Consider the following 17,637-nt stretch of genomic DNA (forward strand, 5'->3'; position numbering starts at 1 on the left):
TGGAAGAATTTGGAGGATTTTGCTGGCACCTGATATTTTATAATGCTGACAGCCCTTCACTGGTGCCTTATTAGTGTGATTATAAATGACAGAGTGCATCAGGTGTAGAGTTTTGACTGATGTGATTTTTGCCAGCAGTGCAAAACAAATTTTTTTTTCACACAGCTCTTCTTCTTCTTGCCCTTTAAGAGTGTTGCAGCTCACCAGTGTATCAGTAATGGAGCAAGACCACAAAGGAAGAAGCATGGTGCCACCAAAACCTCTGTTTTTCCAATGCATTGCAATTAAGCAAACATCTGTGGTAACCTGTTAAAGGTGACATGCAAGGAACATCAGTGTTCTTGTGCTCTTCTTTGCTGCTAAGTGATAAAAAGGCCAAAGAGTTTGGGGATTTTGTGTTTATCTCTAAATGTTTTTTTTTCTTCCAAGCTTTTTCCCCTGTACGTGATACCTTTCAGATTTTGTCCAACAAAGTTTTGATGGAAGACTTTAAGGAAGATTGGCTATTTAGAGGGATTACAAATTTTCAAGAAACTGGACTATGGAAGTAAAAGAGTAAGTAATTTTGTTTTCTTTATTTATTTCAGTTGCCTACGGGGAAAATCCTCAACTTCAATGCACACGACCCATTTTCTTGACATTGAGGTCAGTTTTCTGATTTCATCATGCCTTTAACATGACTGAAGAATGAAAGGTGATTAGAAAAAAGCTATCTCGCCATTCTGTAAGTTCCTTTGTTATTCTACAGGTACAATCTGCATCTCTTCTAAACTCCTTTACATTGCGTTTAAAATCATCTTTGAAAATAAATGTTCAGATAATTTCTTTATTAGGATTTTAAACTTGATGCGTGTGTGTGTGTGTGTGTGTGTGTGTGTGTACATGCATGCAGAAGTGGATAGTTAAAAAAAATGTGTTTGATACATTCGCTGAAGGTGGAGAGACTGCAGGACTCTTGGAGGCTGAGGTGGAAAAGACCCTCTGCTCCTGGAGCCATCTCTCTGTCAGTGGAGAAACCTTCCCCAAGCAGTCACGGTAGTTCCCCAGCAGTTTTTTTCTTAAAACATCATTTAAGGTACCATAAAGGCTGTATATGCTATGAAAGCAGAGGAATGGATAAAGAGAGTTTCTAATGAAAGATGTTACTACAGTGCAAGTACAGCTCAATATAGGGATGGTGCAGGCTCCTTCTTCTAAAAGGGCAAAAGAATTGGGAGGCTGATATTGAAGGACTTGTATTAGCCACAGCCTGCACAGGGTTGAGCAATGTTTTTACAGCTCACTTCTGTGCCTGTATATGAAATATTTGCTTTCCTGTCATTTTAGCCTGTGGAATTTCTTTTTGTGGTACTGGGTCTTTTACTCTGATTGTAGTATATGCAATTAGCTGTAGGATCCATGTAGGATCCATCCATAGTGTGTATGATCCATCAAGGCTTTATTTTTTAAAGTATGAATTTGTGCCAAGTGTTTATATTTTTGCTTTCAGAAAAGAGCCTAACTGAATATACAAATTCTGATTTCACATTTAGCTTTATGGTGCTTTTACTGTGTTTTTGGTTTTGATTGTGTTTTTTGATGTGGAGTCTGCTTCCTGTGCTAATGAACTGAGTGTGAGACACACAGTCCAGCAACAACTTCCTTTAAAGCAAAACTCTAGCTAACAGCAACGAAGTTCATGCCATTGCCGCTCCCACTGGAAAAGAAATGGAGAGAACACAAAAATCAGAGCATCACTGCAGGCACAATGTCACAGCCCTGAGGAGGTATCTCAGGATCATCAGGCAGAGCTGCGGGGGTCTAGGGGACCATGCCTCTACCTCTTCCTTGGTCCCACCCGATGGAGCCCAGTCCTACCCAGCATTGGGATTATTACCCTCGTTTTATCGATGAGGAGACCGAGATAAATACAGATGCAGTGCCCATGGTCATCCCCTGTCTCAGAGGCAGACAGGCTGAAAATTCAGGTCTTCCCAACTCCTGTGCTGAACTCTGGCTGCAGGAGAGCTCGGGCTAGCTCCCTCGCAGGTATCGCTCTCCTGCCACGACCATCCAGCTCGACGGACCTTGTGGGCGAAAGCCAGAGATGTTCCTTGCCGGAGCCCGAGGCAGCTGCACGTCGCTGCTGAGCCTCTGCCTCCTGCCATGAAGCATCTGACCTAGGGCCTGAGAGCACCCGGTGTCAAATCTGTCACTTCCCGTGAATTGCTAAACACATCCCTTCTGCTGCAGGCTCACGGCACGCTGCGGCCAGGGGACTCTGGCCCTCCGTCCCCGTCAGCGGTGAGCAGCGAGGAAACATAGCTGGAGTCATATTTATTAAGAAAATTAATAGGCTGGGAAAAAAAAGGAGCCGGGTTGCGGGCACACTTCCTCCTTGCCCGCTGCAGAAGCGGGGCTGTGAGCGATGCCGGCAGCGGGGCCGGCGAGGAGCGCTCGACGGCGCGTCCCCGCCGGCTCCTCGGTGGCTTCGCCTCCCCGGCCCGGAGCCCGGGGCCTCGAGGGGGCGGCAGGAGGTGCCAGGGCTGCTGCTCCCCCCCCCCCCCCCCGGGGTGCGGGAGGAGGAGTTGGGAGAGCCCAGGCCGCCGCCGGGACGGTGCGATGGAGCCAAGCGCCTCCCTGGACGGCCGCTGCCCTCCGCCGGGGGGGGGGGGGGAGGCGAGGAAGCGGCTCCCCGGGATGCCGCGGGGGTCAGCGCTGCCCTCCCCTTCGAGCGGGCAGCGGTGCGAGCAAGCCGGGGAATGACCGCCCCGGAGCGGGGAAGAGGCAAAACTTCCTTAAAACGTCCCCGCTCGGCTGCGGCCCGCTGGGATCCGCATCCAGCGGCGGGAAAAAACCACCACCACCACCACCAAAAAAGGCAGTAAAAAAGAATAAAAATCAGGGGTGGGAGCGCGGCGGGGGAAACTCCGCGCTGCCCTTGGGAGCGCGTTTTTTTTTCTCCCGAAGCCTCGCAGCGCCGCGCCGTGCGCGGAGCGGAGCGGGGCCGCGGGGGGCCGGGCCGGGGGCAGCGCTGCGGGGCCGGCGCGGGGCGGTGCGCAGGCGCGCTCCTCCCGCGCCCCGCCGCGCTCCTTCCGCGCCCAGGTGTACGCGGCGGCCGCGGCTCCGCCACGGAGGCAGCTGCCGGCTCGGCGCGGCCCATGGCTCTGCTGGGGAGGATCGAGTGGCAAGTACGTACCGCGGCCCCGGGACCGGCCCCGCGGGGGGCTCCGGGGCCCCGGCCCGGCCGCAGCCTGGGGGCGCCCGTCGCGGGGAGGCGGCGAGCGGGGGGGGGGAACGGGACACCCCGCTCCTCCGCTCCTCCTTGCGTGCTGGGCGTGCAAGTTACGCGGAAAGTCTCCGGGGGCTGCGAGGCGGCGGGGCCAGCGGCTGCCTTTGTAAAGCTCTGCAGGAGCCGAGGCGAAAATCCGGACAGGTTGCTGCAGTGCCATTACTGATAGAGATATGTGTGTGTTTAAATAATTTTAAGAGGAAGAGGGATGTAGCTAATTAGCATCCCCACGCTCTATTTTAATTGCTGCCAAATAGGAAAACTACTGAGTGTGACAGAGGCTCAGCAGCAGGCTTTGGCTTCACACCTGGGGGTGCTTTACAGTCCCGTATAGGAAACTGCATCCTCGTAAAAAGAGAAATGTGTGCGGGGGGCACTAAACTTCCGGGAACAAGCATTTTTCTTACATATAGGTGATGCCCCCAAAACACAGGCATCAATTTTAGAAAAGCATAAGTAAGTGAAGCTGCCACCTGTCAGCAGCCACCCCCCTGGCTGCTACTCGGTTCCTGCACAGCTCTGACCGGGATGCGGTGGAAGGGGCCGTGTCCTTGCAAAGCCCTTGTTACCTGCTCCTTCGCCTTTGCGGAGCCCGGGAGTTCCTGCAAAGGGGGAGTTTCGATGGGGAGAGTTTGGGCAAGCGCAGGAGGGGGACAGCCGAGTCCTGTTGCAGGTGGCCGCGATGCCTGGCCGGGCACCTGGACCTGCCTGGCCGAGGTCTGGCGGAGTTGCGGTCGCGTTATGCGTGTGCAGGATTGCAGAAAGCCACGCTCCAGAGAGAATTTCAAAAAGCGTTATCCCCCCCCCGGAAAAGGCCCGAGAAGGCGAGGAGTTGCCCAGCTCTCCGGCCATTTGCGTTGGCATTTATTCAAAGCATCCCTCGACGGCTGTGCAGCGGCCGGGGCACGGGCAGCCCCGCGCAGGGCTGCGGGCAAAGCCTGCCCGGCGGCCGCCTCCTCGCGCAGCTCTGCGCGCTCCGCGGAGTCCGAGCGCGAGCGCCGATCCCTGGGAACCGTCGATTCTGCGAGTAGAGATCGAGGAGCAAGTGGATGTTTTGGAAAGTTTGCCGTAAACTTCCCCCTGTTTAGCCTTTTCTCTGCCTTCAGAGATTGGTTTGTTTTCTAGGAAGACAAGTGGCTATTTTGGGCGTCTTGTTTAGATAATTTCTTCTAAATACTTCATCCATCCTCTTCCACTCTTTTTCTTTTTTTAACTTATCAAACAAATAGAAGGGAATTGAATTCAACTTTTTTTTGCTTTTGGCCACCAAAACAAACAAAATGAAGGTGTTGAGACCTTGAAAAATTCTAAAGAAGGAGAAAATCAGGGTCGCTCTTTAGTGTGACATTTCTGAGCAAAAAGAAAATCAGGCTTATGAGTTTATGACAAAAATGACTACAATTGCTACAATGCAGGGTCGCTTTTGAAAGAAGATGAATTGACTCCAAACCTGAGAAGCTCGACGGTTCCTTTCCTCGTTTCTTTTTAAATCCATCTTGTCCCTTTAATACAAATGAACTTTAAGCTCCCCCTGTCTTTTATTATTTAGATTCCTAGTCTTAATGACGCCAGGAGCAGCGCGAGCACACTTGCTAATAATCGTCGCGAACTGCATTTCAAAGAAACATCCCTGGAAGAAAAACACCGTCGTTTAAAAAAAATAAATAGAGACTCCACCAAAAATGATAATGCGGAGTCCCTGCTGCTGATGGGCTTAATGCAACTGCTGCAAATCAGCACCTGCATGGTAGATAAGGCAGATAACACCTCCAACAGTTAGTTCCAGCACCGCCGTCCTCCTCGTTTTTATTTTTAGATCCTTCATTTAGTCGGCTTGAGGGTGTTTTTTTTTTCTTCCCTGATCCTTAAGAAAAAAAGGGAGGGAAGCTGTGAACTGGTTTAAATCTTGAGACGTGGGTCTATCTCGGGCCTTAATAACAGCTCCCAAGCGGCTCGTCCCCGGCTCAGAGATAGCCGCGGAGATCTCCGCAGCCAGCACTGTCCAGGGTCATCTTTTGTCTCTGCCACAATAAACAAACACTTGCTCCTCTCATGCAAACGAGCAGTGATCCGGATGCACCTTAAAACACTGGGAGAAGTCGTTGCTTTTGAAAACGATGTTCATTTCGTCTGACACGCATAACTGCATAGATCAAAATGCCTGCAGAAAGGTAGCAATTTTGCAGGGCAGTAGTTTCTAAGCTGAGATGAAAGTGTGGTTTCAGCGCCCCAAAACGCCTGTCTCACTTCCCACCTGCTTCCCCAGCGCCAAATTCGCGCGAAAAGATTAGACCGATTGGATTTTCGTTAAAAAAAAAAAATAAAGTCATAACACGATGAACCAGTGGCACCATTCACACCGCCTCGAATCGGGACGCTGAATCAGTTCTGCTTTACCTAAAAGGGATTCGATACAACTGCAATAATCTTGTCGGATAATTAAGTAAATTATACCTTAAGCATTGGTAGCTTACAAGTTGTAATCAGTAATTCAGACTCCCGACAATTATGCAAATTGATTCCATACTGGCGCTCGTACTTTCTCGCTTTCGCGACGCGGAGCGGTGCGGCTGCTCGGCGCGGGCGGGCGGGCAGCAGCCGCAGCGGCGCGCTCCGCGGCCGCGCAACCCTCCGCGCGTGGGGAGGGAGCTCCCTGAGCCACCCGCGCTGCGGACGCGGCCCTCGCCCCCCAGCCCCCCCCGGGGGGGGGGGCTCTGCACGGGGCTGGGGAGCGGCGCCCACGCGAGACCCCCGTCCCCGCGGCCGCGCGGGGGGAGGCCGGGCGCCGGCGCGTGCCCTCCCTGCGCGGGCGCGGAGAGCGCCGCGGAAGGAGTGGCTTGGGGCTGCGCGCTCCCTCCTGAGTGGCTGGCGCGGGGCCGCCCGCGAGCAGCGCCGCGGCTCCCGAGCCGTCCCTGGGGAGGAGCTATGATAATACTATTGCCATTAAGGGCGTCTGGGCAGGGAAAAACCCGAGTGACCGCCGAGCGCGGAGCCTAGTCCCTCGGCAGCCTTCATGCGCGGCGACTGAGCTCCGTGCGGGGCAGCTCCTCTCCCCGCGCCGACGTGGATTTACCGCCCGCGGCGGGGCGAGGACCTGCGCCGCTCTCCGCGCCCGCCCGCACACCTGGTCCGGACGCTGGACGCCATGTTGTGGAAACTAGCCGATAATGTCAAGTACGAGGAGGACTGCGAGGTGAGCGGCGGCGGCGGCGCCGGGAGGGGGGCGCGGGGGGGGCCGCCCCACCCCGCCGTGCCGTGCCGTGCCGTGCCGCGGGGCCCCGCGGCCGCGCAGCCTCGCCCGGCCGCGGCAGCCGGCCCCGGCTCGCCTTCCGCGCACGCCTCTGCCCCCTCCCCGCGCGGGATCCCCCCGCCCGAGGACACCCCGCTTCCCCCCCCCCCCGTTTTTTTTTTTTGGAGGTGCGGTTTTTTTATTATATCAGTTTACTTCTCGCTAGTCTCTCGACACCTCTCTTCTTTAAAGAGCCGGAGTGCGAGCCGCGGTCCCCCCGCGCAGCCCGGCGGAGCGGCCGGGCGGGGGGCGCAGCGCGGGGGCGCAGCGCGGTGCCGAGCGGCCCAGCCTGTCGGACCGGTCCGGCCGCCGGGGCCGGCGCGGCGCGGCAGGGAGAGGGCCGCGCAGCAGCCCACCGCTGCGATGAGCCGGCCCGTGCTCGGCGCCGCCGCCGCCGGCCCTGGCACGTCTCCCCCGCTGCTCCCGGGCTGCTCCCTGCTTTCGGTCTCGCCTAAAGTGGCTGCTTTCCCCCCCCGGGCTCCGCCGGTCGCGGTCTACACGTGTTTGGTTCCTGCAGATGAGCTGCAGCCCCCGCTTCACGCTCCATTGGGACCCCATTCACCCCTTATTAACTAGCCCTGTTATTTTAATGACCGTGAAGCCAGAAGCTTGCTAAATCCTTGGATCAGCTCAGTGTAGACATTTAGGCTTGGACTGCGGAGTTTTGGAAGAAGGGCAGGACCGGAGATGGCACGGCTGAGGAGAGGCGGTCTGTCCCGGCCGGGCCGGCCCGAAGCCGCGCACCCCGCCGGCTCCCGGGGGTGGGCAGCGGGGGGCCGGGGGGGGGGGCCCTGCCTGCCCTGCCCACGGCTGCCTCCCCCGCCGGCAGCGGGTCCCCAGCCCCCCGCTGCCAGCCGGGACAGCACAGGTTTGGGTGACATGGGGCTGCGTCGGTGACTTGATTTTTTTTTTTTTTTTTAAATAGTCTTCCACGAACTTTTTAATGCAAGCGTGTGGGTAATCGCGGTGTGTCTGTGAGGCGGGCGAGGCGCAGCGGGAAGCGGCTTGCGAGCCCTTTCCCCCGAGCTGGGCCGACTCCTCAAGCCCGGCGCCGTGGGAGGGAGCCCGCGGCGGGCAGCGGGGCGGCCCCGCTCCGCGGCGCGCAGTGACGCGCCTGCCCCTCTGCCCACCGCTGTGCTTGCAGGACCGGCACGATGGCAGCAGCAACGGCAACCCGCGGCTGCCGCACCTCTCGGCCGTCAGCCAGCACCTGTACAGCCCGGCCCCGCCGCTCTCGCACTCGGGCGCCTCCGACTTCCAGCCGCCCTACTTCCCGCCTCCCTACCAGCCTCTGCCCTACTCGCAGTCCAGCGACCCCTACTCCCACCTGGGCGACCCCTTCTCCATCAACCCGCTGCACCAGCCGCCGCCGCCGCCGCCCAGCCAGCAGCAGAGCGCCTGGCCCGGCCGGCAGAGCCAGGAGCCCTCCGGGCTGGCGCCGCACGCCCGCCCCGGCCTCGTCCCCCACCTCTCGGCGCTGGAGAGCGGCTCGGCCGGCGGCCGCCGCGACACCTACCGCCGCTCCGAGCTGCTGCTGCCCCACGGCCACGGGCTGGACGCCTCGGCGCTGGCCGACAACCTGGGGCTGCACGACATGGCCCACCAGATGGAGGAGGTGCAGGTGAGCGCCGGCCGCCCCGTCGTGGGGGCAAAGCCTCGCTTCCCGGCAGCCGAGGCCGCCCCGGGGACTGCGCGGGGCAGGGCTGGGTCCGGCGAGAGCCGCCCGAGTCGTTTCCTCTGAAACTTGGCAAGGTGCAAAACTTTCTCCCCTTTCTCTTTCCAGAACGTGGAAGATCAACACTTATTAATGCATGACCAGACAGTCATTAGAAAAGGTCAGTAAGCTGGCATGACGGTTTACTTTCCCTCGTCAGTAGTTTAATTTGTGCGTGATGCACCGGTGGATTGATGCCTTATTATCTTTAGGAGAAAGATCCTTTGGGATCGGGAGGGCGGAGGGGTTTCCCCAGACCCTCTGTCCCCGTCGTGTGCTGGGTGGGAGAAGCCCTTGGGTTTGCAAGCGGTCCGGCTCGGTGCCGCTGGCAGGGCGCCCTGGGCAGGAAAGTTTGGTGGGTGTTCCTGGCAGCCCCCGCGGAGATGCCCTGGCTGTTGGATGTGGCTTTAATCGAAACCAGGATCTTGGGATGAATTTAATGGTGCCCTGGAATTCATGCGTGCAAAGTGACACGGGCTTTTCTGGTTTTGTTGCTAGCACTTGAAGGCAGTTTGCTTTTTCCTTCTTTACAAGAAACACTTGAGTGGTGAATGCGTTCGCTGGCATAAGCCTGTTCGGCTTTATCTTAATCGAAATGGTTTTGTAGCTGAGGTTTTAAGGAAGGCAAGAGGCGTATTGAGTCAATTTAAGAGTACAGTCGTTAAGGTTTTTTTCTGCTTTTGTTTTTAAACAAATTCGTGCTTCAAAAAAAAAAAATCAGTGGAAGTTTCCTCCAAAGACTTCAAACAAATAAGCTAGCTGAGGAAAAGCAGAAGTGTTTGTCAGAGCGCTGATTGCTGCATTTAGCTCATGGGAGAATTATTTTGCTGTCAGATGCACCACTGAAAAATCTTCCCCCCTCCGGGAACCGAGGTCAGCCTCGCTCCTTAACCCTTTCCGACCGGAGCGGTGCGAGCCGGTAGCACCACCGCGGGTTAACTGGGTGGATTTACAAGGGGTGGAAAAGCTGGATCTGCGGTTTGGTTATTTGCAAAGCTTTTATTGTCCCTGTTCACCTAAAAGCTGGAGCCACTAACGAGCAACATTTTACTTTCAGTTCTTTTCTCTCTGTTGCGCTGTCTGGTGCGAGTTTGTTGGGGTTCGGTTCCCAGGGCAGTTTCCCGAGTGTCCGTGTTGGCGAGGGTGGGGGTGAAGCGCAGTGGTAGCTGGAAGCTGCCTCTGGCGCTCGCGGCAGCCTGGGACACCTCTCCCTGCCCTGGAAGAGGCTTTGGCAGTAGCTGAAAGATGCTAATTTGTACTCGGTAGTTGTATCAGGCTTTTTATAAGTATGAATTTGCTAACTTGTGGCATGCTGTTTCACTGGGGTGTATGCAGAGGGTTTGGGGGATTTTTTTTGTGCATTTTTTAAAAGCATTCTTAATTGCATTCAGCAACTCCTTGAAACTTAATGTGACAAAAGACAGCTATTGTTCAGGGCCGGTTGTGGGGACCTTCCGGCTGCAGCAGCGCTGCAGAGCAGACGAGAGTCAGTGCTGAGCAGTTAGCCCAAAACGAAATCCCCTCTCCTGCCCTTCACTGGTACAAAGGAAATTCACTTGCCACTTCCTATTTAGTTTTGCCTTTCATAAAATACCTGCTTTCCCTCCTCCTCCTGCAGGTCCCATTTCCTTAACGAAAAACAGTGCTCTGAGTCTCCCCTGCCAGAAGGATGGATTAATCGGAGTGGTCATAAACCCCAATGAAGTATTTTGCTCTGTTCCGGGGAGACTTTCCCTGCTGAGCTCCACGTCCAAATACAAAGTGACAGTAGCAGAGGTTCAGAGAAGGCTCTCGCCCCCCGAGTGCCTCAACGCGTCCCTGCTGGGAGGAGTGCTCCGGAGGTAGGCTACGGCCCGCAGCCGCGCTCGCTCGGTCTGTTGGGGCTGACTTGTATTTCATTTTATTTTATTCCTCCCCCCCCCCCCCCCCGTGCTTGTGTGTGCCAGATTTAGCACAACGGGGAGCTAAGAAGTAGTGGATCCAAAGCCTTTTATCAAACTTCTGATTTTTTTAAAAAGCCCAACAACACTGAATCCTAATAGGCTTTGGAAATAAAACTTCTTTGCACTTCTGCCACTTCTCCAAGAGAAGTGCTATTAACAGTTCTGACAGCAGTTCTCGTTCTCTGTCTAAAAGTCTGATTTTTCTGTCTCTAAAGCTGCTCATGGAGTTTTCTTATTCCAGTGACAAGTTGTCTCCCCATGAAATGATTTTAGATTAAATCTCATGATTTTGATTCAGCATTTAAAAGGACACTTGCTGTATCCTTTTTTTGCAAACAGTTTTAATTTAGGTTGTGATCATTCTACAACTGTTGGTTTTGATATTGCAGTTTTAAATGTTTTTGATTTTGACTTCTGTTGTGTTTCATCCTGGCTGGTTGGTAGTAGACCATTTCAAAAGTAGGTCACTTGAAAAGAGAGCCTGTTTTTTATCTTTCCCCCAAGTAGAACCTTATTGAATGTCAGCAACTGGAATTTCTCATCTTAAAAAAAAAAAAAAAATCCCCTTGAAGATAAATAAGGCCTTTTTTTTCCTCTAATTACAGAGCCAAATCTAAAAATGGTGGCAGATCATTAAGGGAAAAACTGGATAAAATTGGCTTGAATCTTCCAGCTGGTAGAAGGAAAGCTGCAAATGTGACATTATTGACATCTTTGGTGGAAGGTCAGTCTTGAATGTCTCTTAAAAATAAACTTTTTTTTTCCCCCTTGTGTACAGCTTATATACTGCAGGCAAAGCATAGAAAGGCTAGAAGATCGACAGACATGATAGAGCGCTTTATTTTATTTTTTAAATGAGCGTGTTAGTGACGCCGCAGCTGCTGACTGCTGCGTTGCCGTCGGGGCTCCTCTGCCGGCTTCTCCCTCCGGCTCTCGCGGGGGGCTGGCGGTGCGCGGGGGGCTCCCCGTGCCGTGCCGTGCCGTGCCGTGCCCGGCGGCTCCCGGCCCTCCTCCTCCCGCCTGCCCTTCTCGAGGGATGGCGTGGTTTGGGGGGTTTAAGGCTGTGCAGGGAGGCAAAAGAGGTGAAACTCAGCCTATTAGCGGGTTTGGTTCCCTCCGGGGAAACTCCCGCGTCCGGGGGCTGCAGCCCCTGGCCCTACCTCCGCGGCGTCCGCAGCAGCTTTCCTAATAAACGAGCGTATAAAGTGAGATTTATAGCTTCTGACTTCCTGATAGGAAACTGGAGCCCCTTTAATCTGCAGCGTGTTACGTGGACCCTCTATCAGTCTAGCTGAGCTTGACGGATGTGTGTATTTATGTACGTGTGCGGTTATGTTACGTGTTTTTGTTTAAGGCAGCTCCTGGTAGTGGCACAATTTAATAGGAATAGAAGCAGCAATTTAAATGTGAAAAATGGTGCAATACCTTACTTCTATTGCATTTCTGCATTATCTCTAATACACCAACTTCCACGTGAAACCTTTTTTGGAAGTTAGTGTTAAAAGAGTGAGAGTAATGTAAAATGTCAGAGCGCCTATCGGCGGGCACGTGGGCACGTGCACGTTACAGGCACATGCTGTCGGATCACGCCAGTCAGGTTTTAAGCCTGAAAAAATTACCATAATGAAAAAGTGGCCTAACTATACAGCTTTCAATTTTATTTCTATATGATTATTAGAAAAGTTGTTAGAAAATAAATTAAAGCAAAAAATCGGTTATTGCATGGGTGGAGTTTAGTTGTCAGTTTTTAAAATATCAGTGAGTGGTTTTTTGGATTTTTTTTGTTGTTTTTTTTGTAGACTAAGTTCTAGCCTTCGCTGTGCAGTTCATACTGGATAGAGGCAAGATTTTTTTCTCTCCAGTATAAGGGCAAAGGAGAATTATATCTATTTTGTAGCAGTCATTTTTTTTTTTTCTTGATGCAAATTTACAAAGAAAGGCTGTGTACCTATGGATTAGAAAATAGTAACAAATGGTACGGTGGAAAAATACCTGTGTTTCTTTGTAAAATAAGAGCATACTTCAAGAATTCAAAGTACCTTGCTTAATTCCATGATCTTCTTATAATAAATAGGTGTAATTACGTTTAATAAGCATTCCCTTTTCCCCACGCCAGGTGAAGCTGTACATCTTGCTCGTGACTTTGGTTATGTATGTGAGACAGAGTTTCCATCCAAAGCAGTGGCCGAATATTTAACTCGACCACACATGGGCCGCAACGAAATGGCAAACAGGAAGAACATGCTTCTTGCTGCAAAGTAAGTTTTGGGGTTTGGATTTATTTTTCCTTTTTTCCTTTCAAAGATGCTTTCGTTTGACCGCGAGTACGTGTGATTGTGTACAGAGTTGGGTACGTTTTCTTGTGCAATTTTAATCAGGGAGATGAAACGACTCTTTTGATCTGGTTCTGGTTTCAATTCAACTATGATAGCAGTTATTTTAGTTTGAACCCATGATAATAGTAGCAACCTTGTATGATAACTCTAAACCAGTCTGAACCAGTTCATGTTAAAAAAAACGCAGTGGAAGAGACTAAAGAAGAAGTCATGTGCAGGTCACTAGATCTCTAGGAAGCGGAAGGTGTCCGCAGGCTCGGCAGGGGGTGCGGGGTGGTGCTGGCGCTGGGAGCAGTGCGGGAGCGGGACCCAGGTGCGCGCGCAGCCCGGCGGCGTGAGGGTGCGGGTGCGGGTGCGTGCCCGTGGGTGCGGGTGCGTGCACGTGGGTGCAGGTGCGTGCCCGCGGGTGCGTGCCGCGGGAGCGTTCCTGGTGGGCACGCGGGGTGCAGGGGCAGCCCCCCCACCGTGTCCTCCCCGGCGGCAGACCCCGAGGTGCGGGTAGTCCCTTTGCACTGGCACCTGCAGGGCGTCGCGGTAGCTCGGGGTGACCTGGGGCAGACACGGAAAGCCCCTGTGCTCCGCTGAATGCTTTGCAAGCGTTGGTGAGCAGGGGAAGGAAGGGTGGAGGGGAAGCTTTGGTGTCGCTCTGCTGCAGACCCCTGTACGTGTAAACCAGCCGTGTCCCCGGGAGGCAGCTCGTGTGTTCAGCCGCGCTTGCCCTAAGCGGGGCGCTGAGGAGCTTGCTGCCCCCCAGCTCCCCAAGCCGAGCCCAGCAGGACCTCTGGGGCTGGGACGGTTCCTGGCTTTGCAGGTCCCGTCCCTCCGCGGAGGGTCTGCGCAGCGGCCCTTGGAAGGGGTGGGAAGCGTCGCGCCGAGCTGGGCGGGCTCGGCCGGGGCGCGCGGTGGGGGCTCTGCCCCGCGCGGAGGTTCCCGCGCTCCCTGCGGAGAGATCTCGCTTTACAGGAATCTCTCTCTTAGCCAGAACGTCATCTGCCGTCCGCATAACTTGAACCCTTCGCTTCTTGTTCAGCGCTGCCCCTTCAGCTCCGCAGAATTAGCGTGGTCAGCGTTAGTAACGCTCAGTAGCAATCGCGTCCTTCTTGAGGAGATGTTTGCGACCGAGAAATTCTGATAAAGTGGTTCTGCTGGGATTGCTCAGCTCGCGTGCAACCACGGCGAGGGGACAGGTTTGCAAGCCGCAAACAACATATGCTTGGGCGTTATTAGCCGCTCGTGTTTTGCCAGGCACATGTGTTAGTGTTTGCGGGATCAGGGCCTAGGTCTCCGTTAAAGAGGGCATATACATATCATATGCACAGCTAAATTGAATCTCCTCTTCAGCTGCTTATTATTATTATTTTTCTAAATCATTTAACTGCAGCTGTGAAAGTTCTCATAGAAACTAGCCCAAAATTCCCAGCCCCCCCCTAAAATCTGGAGCAAATGATGCAGCGCTAGCCAGACACCAGAGATGGAGAGATTATTCTGCGGAGCGTGGATGTGTTTGTGTGACGTACAGATCAAACAGCAGGCTCGTCAGAAGCTGATGCTAAATTTAATCTTGAAATTGGACTAGGAAGGACACCGCTCCGTTGCTGTTGCTGGAGTAATGAATTTCTGAAAACTCTTAGTATTGAATTGATATTGAAGGCTTTTTATTATTTTTTTAATTTTTTTCTTTACTGCTTTGGAAGGGTAAATGCTTTTCTGCAAGGTTTCTAGCCTGTGCTGGCATAAATTCCCACGGCAGTGCCACGGGTGACGGCTCTGTGTCTTGCAGGCAGATCTGCAAGGAATTCACCGACCTCCTCACTCAGGACAGAACTCCCCTGGGCAACACGCGCCCCAGCCCCATCTTGGACCCTGGCATCCAGGGCTGCTTGACTCATTTTAGCCTCATCACACATGGCTTTGGGAGCGCTGCCATCTGTGCTGCCATGACATCCGTCCAGAACTACCTAAATGAAGCGTTAAAAATAGCAGACAAAACGTACATGAACACTGGCGACCAGAGCCCCGCGGAAGCCACCAAACCCCTGGATAAAATGGATAAGCACAGGAAGTAAAAGCAGAGAAACCAGGCTTTAAACTCTTCCTCCTAAACACAGACTGGGATCTTCTTGCCGGGGGGAATGTAGAAATTTGGTTACTTTTTTTTTTTTTTTTTTTTTTAAGAAAGGAGGAAAAAAAAAGGAAAAAAAATCATCTTATTCAGGATCTTCACTCCCCCTGGATTCGTGAGACAAGTCTTTCTAAAAGCTGCAGTATCCCTTATCTGTGGAAGCAATTACCGGAAGATAAGTACTTGGTACAAGTGTATTGAAACCTTTCGCTGTAAAAGTGGTGCTATATAAGGGTTTTTGTTGGAAATATACAAAGAGATATATTTAGATTTTTTCCCACATCTAAGTATTCAGTGGTGACCAGCTTCATGTATAGTTTTTAAAATACAAATTTTAGATGGGAGCCTATTTGTTACCTGACAAAATTTCAGGGTTTTATTCTCTCTAAACGCAACAGTAACAATAAAGCAGTATTAAACAATGGTATATAGATTTATGTACATTAAAAATTTTTTATAAACACCTGAAAATAGTAAGATTATTCTGTTCTTTGCTTTATTTTCAAATTACCATAGGAGAGTACTAAAATCCTGGTAGATATAAAAGTTATCTGATGGCATTTGACATGCTTATTTTTATGGAAATATTCAGGCTTTCAAAAACTGCAGTAATGTTGGCTGCAGTGGGATATTATCTTGATATTTTTTTAACAAGGAATAGTTCAAAATGAAAATGCTTTTAGAAAATTTTCTGTGTCTAAGGATATTGCAGCTTTATTCACATATTTATATTGTATCTTGTTTTTAAATTGGGGGGGGAAACGGGACTTGAAAGAATAGGCACATAACTTTTTTTTTGAACTTTTGTTTTTGCCTATTAAGGCCAAAAAATATTTCCAGGGAGGCTTTATGTGTATTAAGGGAAGCAGTGTGTTGAATGTAAATATTTATTTATGTGTAATTTAATTGGATTTGTAAATAATGGTGAACTTTTTAATACTTTTTTTTTATAAATGGGTTTCAAATTTTAATTTTGGTAAGTATTTCAAAGGTAATGGGTAAGCTAAACATATCTTTAGGTTTATGCACAGGTATGTTATACAGGGTATTTAAGACTTTTTTTTTTTAATATCTCGATTCTTGCCACTGAAGATTAGATTTAATCTGAGGTGTTATGTTCACAAAGCAATAATTTTGTGCATCATTCACCCGATAACTGACTAGACATGCGAACCGAGTGTGAGAGTTAGTGCGTATGTGAATAATGGAGGTTCTGACCTATCTTTACATATTTGTAAATGTTCCCACTATAATTCTGATGTATACGATAACCATATAATAAAAGTATTCTGGATAGAAGCACGGAATGTTTTGTTATCCGAAAACGGTTTTGTTTTCTTTCTATACTTGAGGAATGTGGGGTGAGTAGCACTAGAGGACATTATGTATTGAGTCATAATTGCAGCACTTTGTTCAGATTAACAGAACAGAAATACGAAGCTGTTTGCCAGTAAAACTAATGGTTTCAATTAAACACGTTATGTATCTCCAAGAATCTTTTTTTTCTCCCCTGTAAGATGTCATTATCATGCTAGCTGCCTATTTAAATAAGCAGCTCAAGACAGATCTCAAGGCTTCCTCTTAATAAAAATCAATCCTGCCAGCTTTGTTTTATAGTGAATCTGACTGTATTAGAGTCTGCATCTGTAGTGATAAATGTTTACAAAATCCTGGTGTATGAAGCTTAATACATCTCCCATCTGGTTTTAGCCCCGTTTTACTGATTTGCGGAAATTTACAGCTTTTGTGCTGATTTGCAGCACAAAAACCTCTTGTGCTGCGGTGGCGACGATGGATGCGAGGCCTTCAGTGGCATTCGGTGTCCCGGATGCGGAATAACCAAAGAAACCGTGCCGCGGCGAAGCTCAGCTTTTCCGGAGCGCTTCGCAAGGCGGCGGCGACGCTGACCCGGGCGTCCTCCTGCCGCAGCGGCGCTTCGACGTCCGGTAAATCCCCGCCTGGCGGCCGGCGAGGGCAGAAGCTGCAAACGATGGCTTGGCCGCGCATAGCTGCGAGTAAGGATTCGGTTAGCGTCACTCGTGTGCCGCTTTGTTGAGAGATGCGGGGAAGGGATAATACGTACCGTTCCCGAATACTTGGCTTATAAATTCTTTTTATGTTTTCATTATTATTTTTTTTTCCTCTAAAAGATAAAGGCAAACCTACTGAAGGCGTGCAGGGAGAAGAAAGGGAAGTTCAAAGAAGTGAATGAATTTGCTATTTCAGTGGCGAGCTGGAAAAACGGGGTTTTGATTTGCAATCCAGTCCCTGTCCGCTCCCGAAGAGGTGTGACATTCCGGTCTTTGCATTCGTTAGACCCATCGTAGCCTCCGAGCAATAAGCATTTGGGACCATCTGTAGGCACAAACGTAGCCGGGACGTGTCGTGACTAACAGAACTTGTTAACATTTTTCTGTATGTATATGATATATTTTAGGTATGATAAGGTCTAAAGGACAATTGCTGTTCAGAGAATGAGATACCAAAGTTTTGGGGGGGCGGGTGCTGTCTCTGCTGCTGGGCCGCTCGCGCAGCGTACGATAGTAAGAGATTTTAGCTACCAGACAATGGAATCTTGCTTTTTATTAATGCACAAAACCAGGCTCTGAAATAATTGCCCCTTGGGATAGGAAATAGGGATGTTTCCATTTATTCCTGCGTGCATTCAAGCAAAGCCAGTCAATTGTCTAATGTACTGACTTGGGTTCTATTTATATATCTGGAACATTAGAAATGTTGAGTTTCCATTACCTTAATGCTTTTCCTCTACTGTATGTTTTAGATGGCACGGGTTTTTTTTGAGGCTCAGCTACCTCAAAAGCTGTCCCAGTAATATGAAACAAGAACAGTGTCTTCTGCTCCTTCCGCTGAAGAGAACGGTTAAACTCTGACCTGAACTTATCTGTCATCTGAAATGATTAATCTAAAGAAAATGAAATAGGTTAGTAACTTTCTGGGAAAG

General features: G+C 51.1%; 1 protein-coding gene across 1 annotated transcript; it reads left to right on the plus strand.

Moving 5' to 3' along the window:
• The first annotated feature begins 6,239 nt into the window (after positions 1–6,239).
• Positions 6,240–14,692, plus strand: TFAP2C (transcription factor AP-2 gamma). Its single transcript, XM_067307567.1, has 7 exons — positions 6,240–6,464; positions 7,705–8,181; positions 8,344–8,395; positions 9,893–10,115; positions 10,823–10,941; positions 12,334–12,475; positions 14,334–14,692. The coding sequence occupies exons 1-7, from the start codon at positions 6,417–6,419 to the stop codon at positions 14,617–14,619; spliced, it is 1,347 nt and encodes a 448-aa protein (XP_067163668.1). The 5' UTR covers positions 6,240–6,416; the 3' UTR covers positions 14,620–14,692.
• Positions 14,693–17,637: the final 2,945 nt, after the last annotated feature.

This window comes from Apteryx mantelli, chromosome 18 (genome assembly GCF_036417845.1).
Source record: "Apteryx mantelli isolate bAptMan1 chromosome 18, bAptMan1.hap1, whole genome shotgun sequence".
Classification (NCBI taxonomy): domain Eukaryota; kingdom Metazoa; phylum Chordata; class Aves; order Apterygiformes; family Apterygidae; genus Apteryx; species Apteryx mantelli.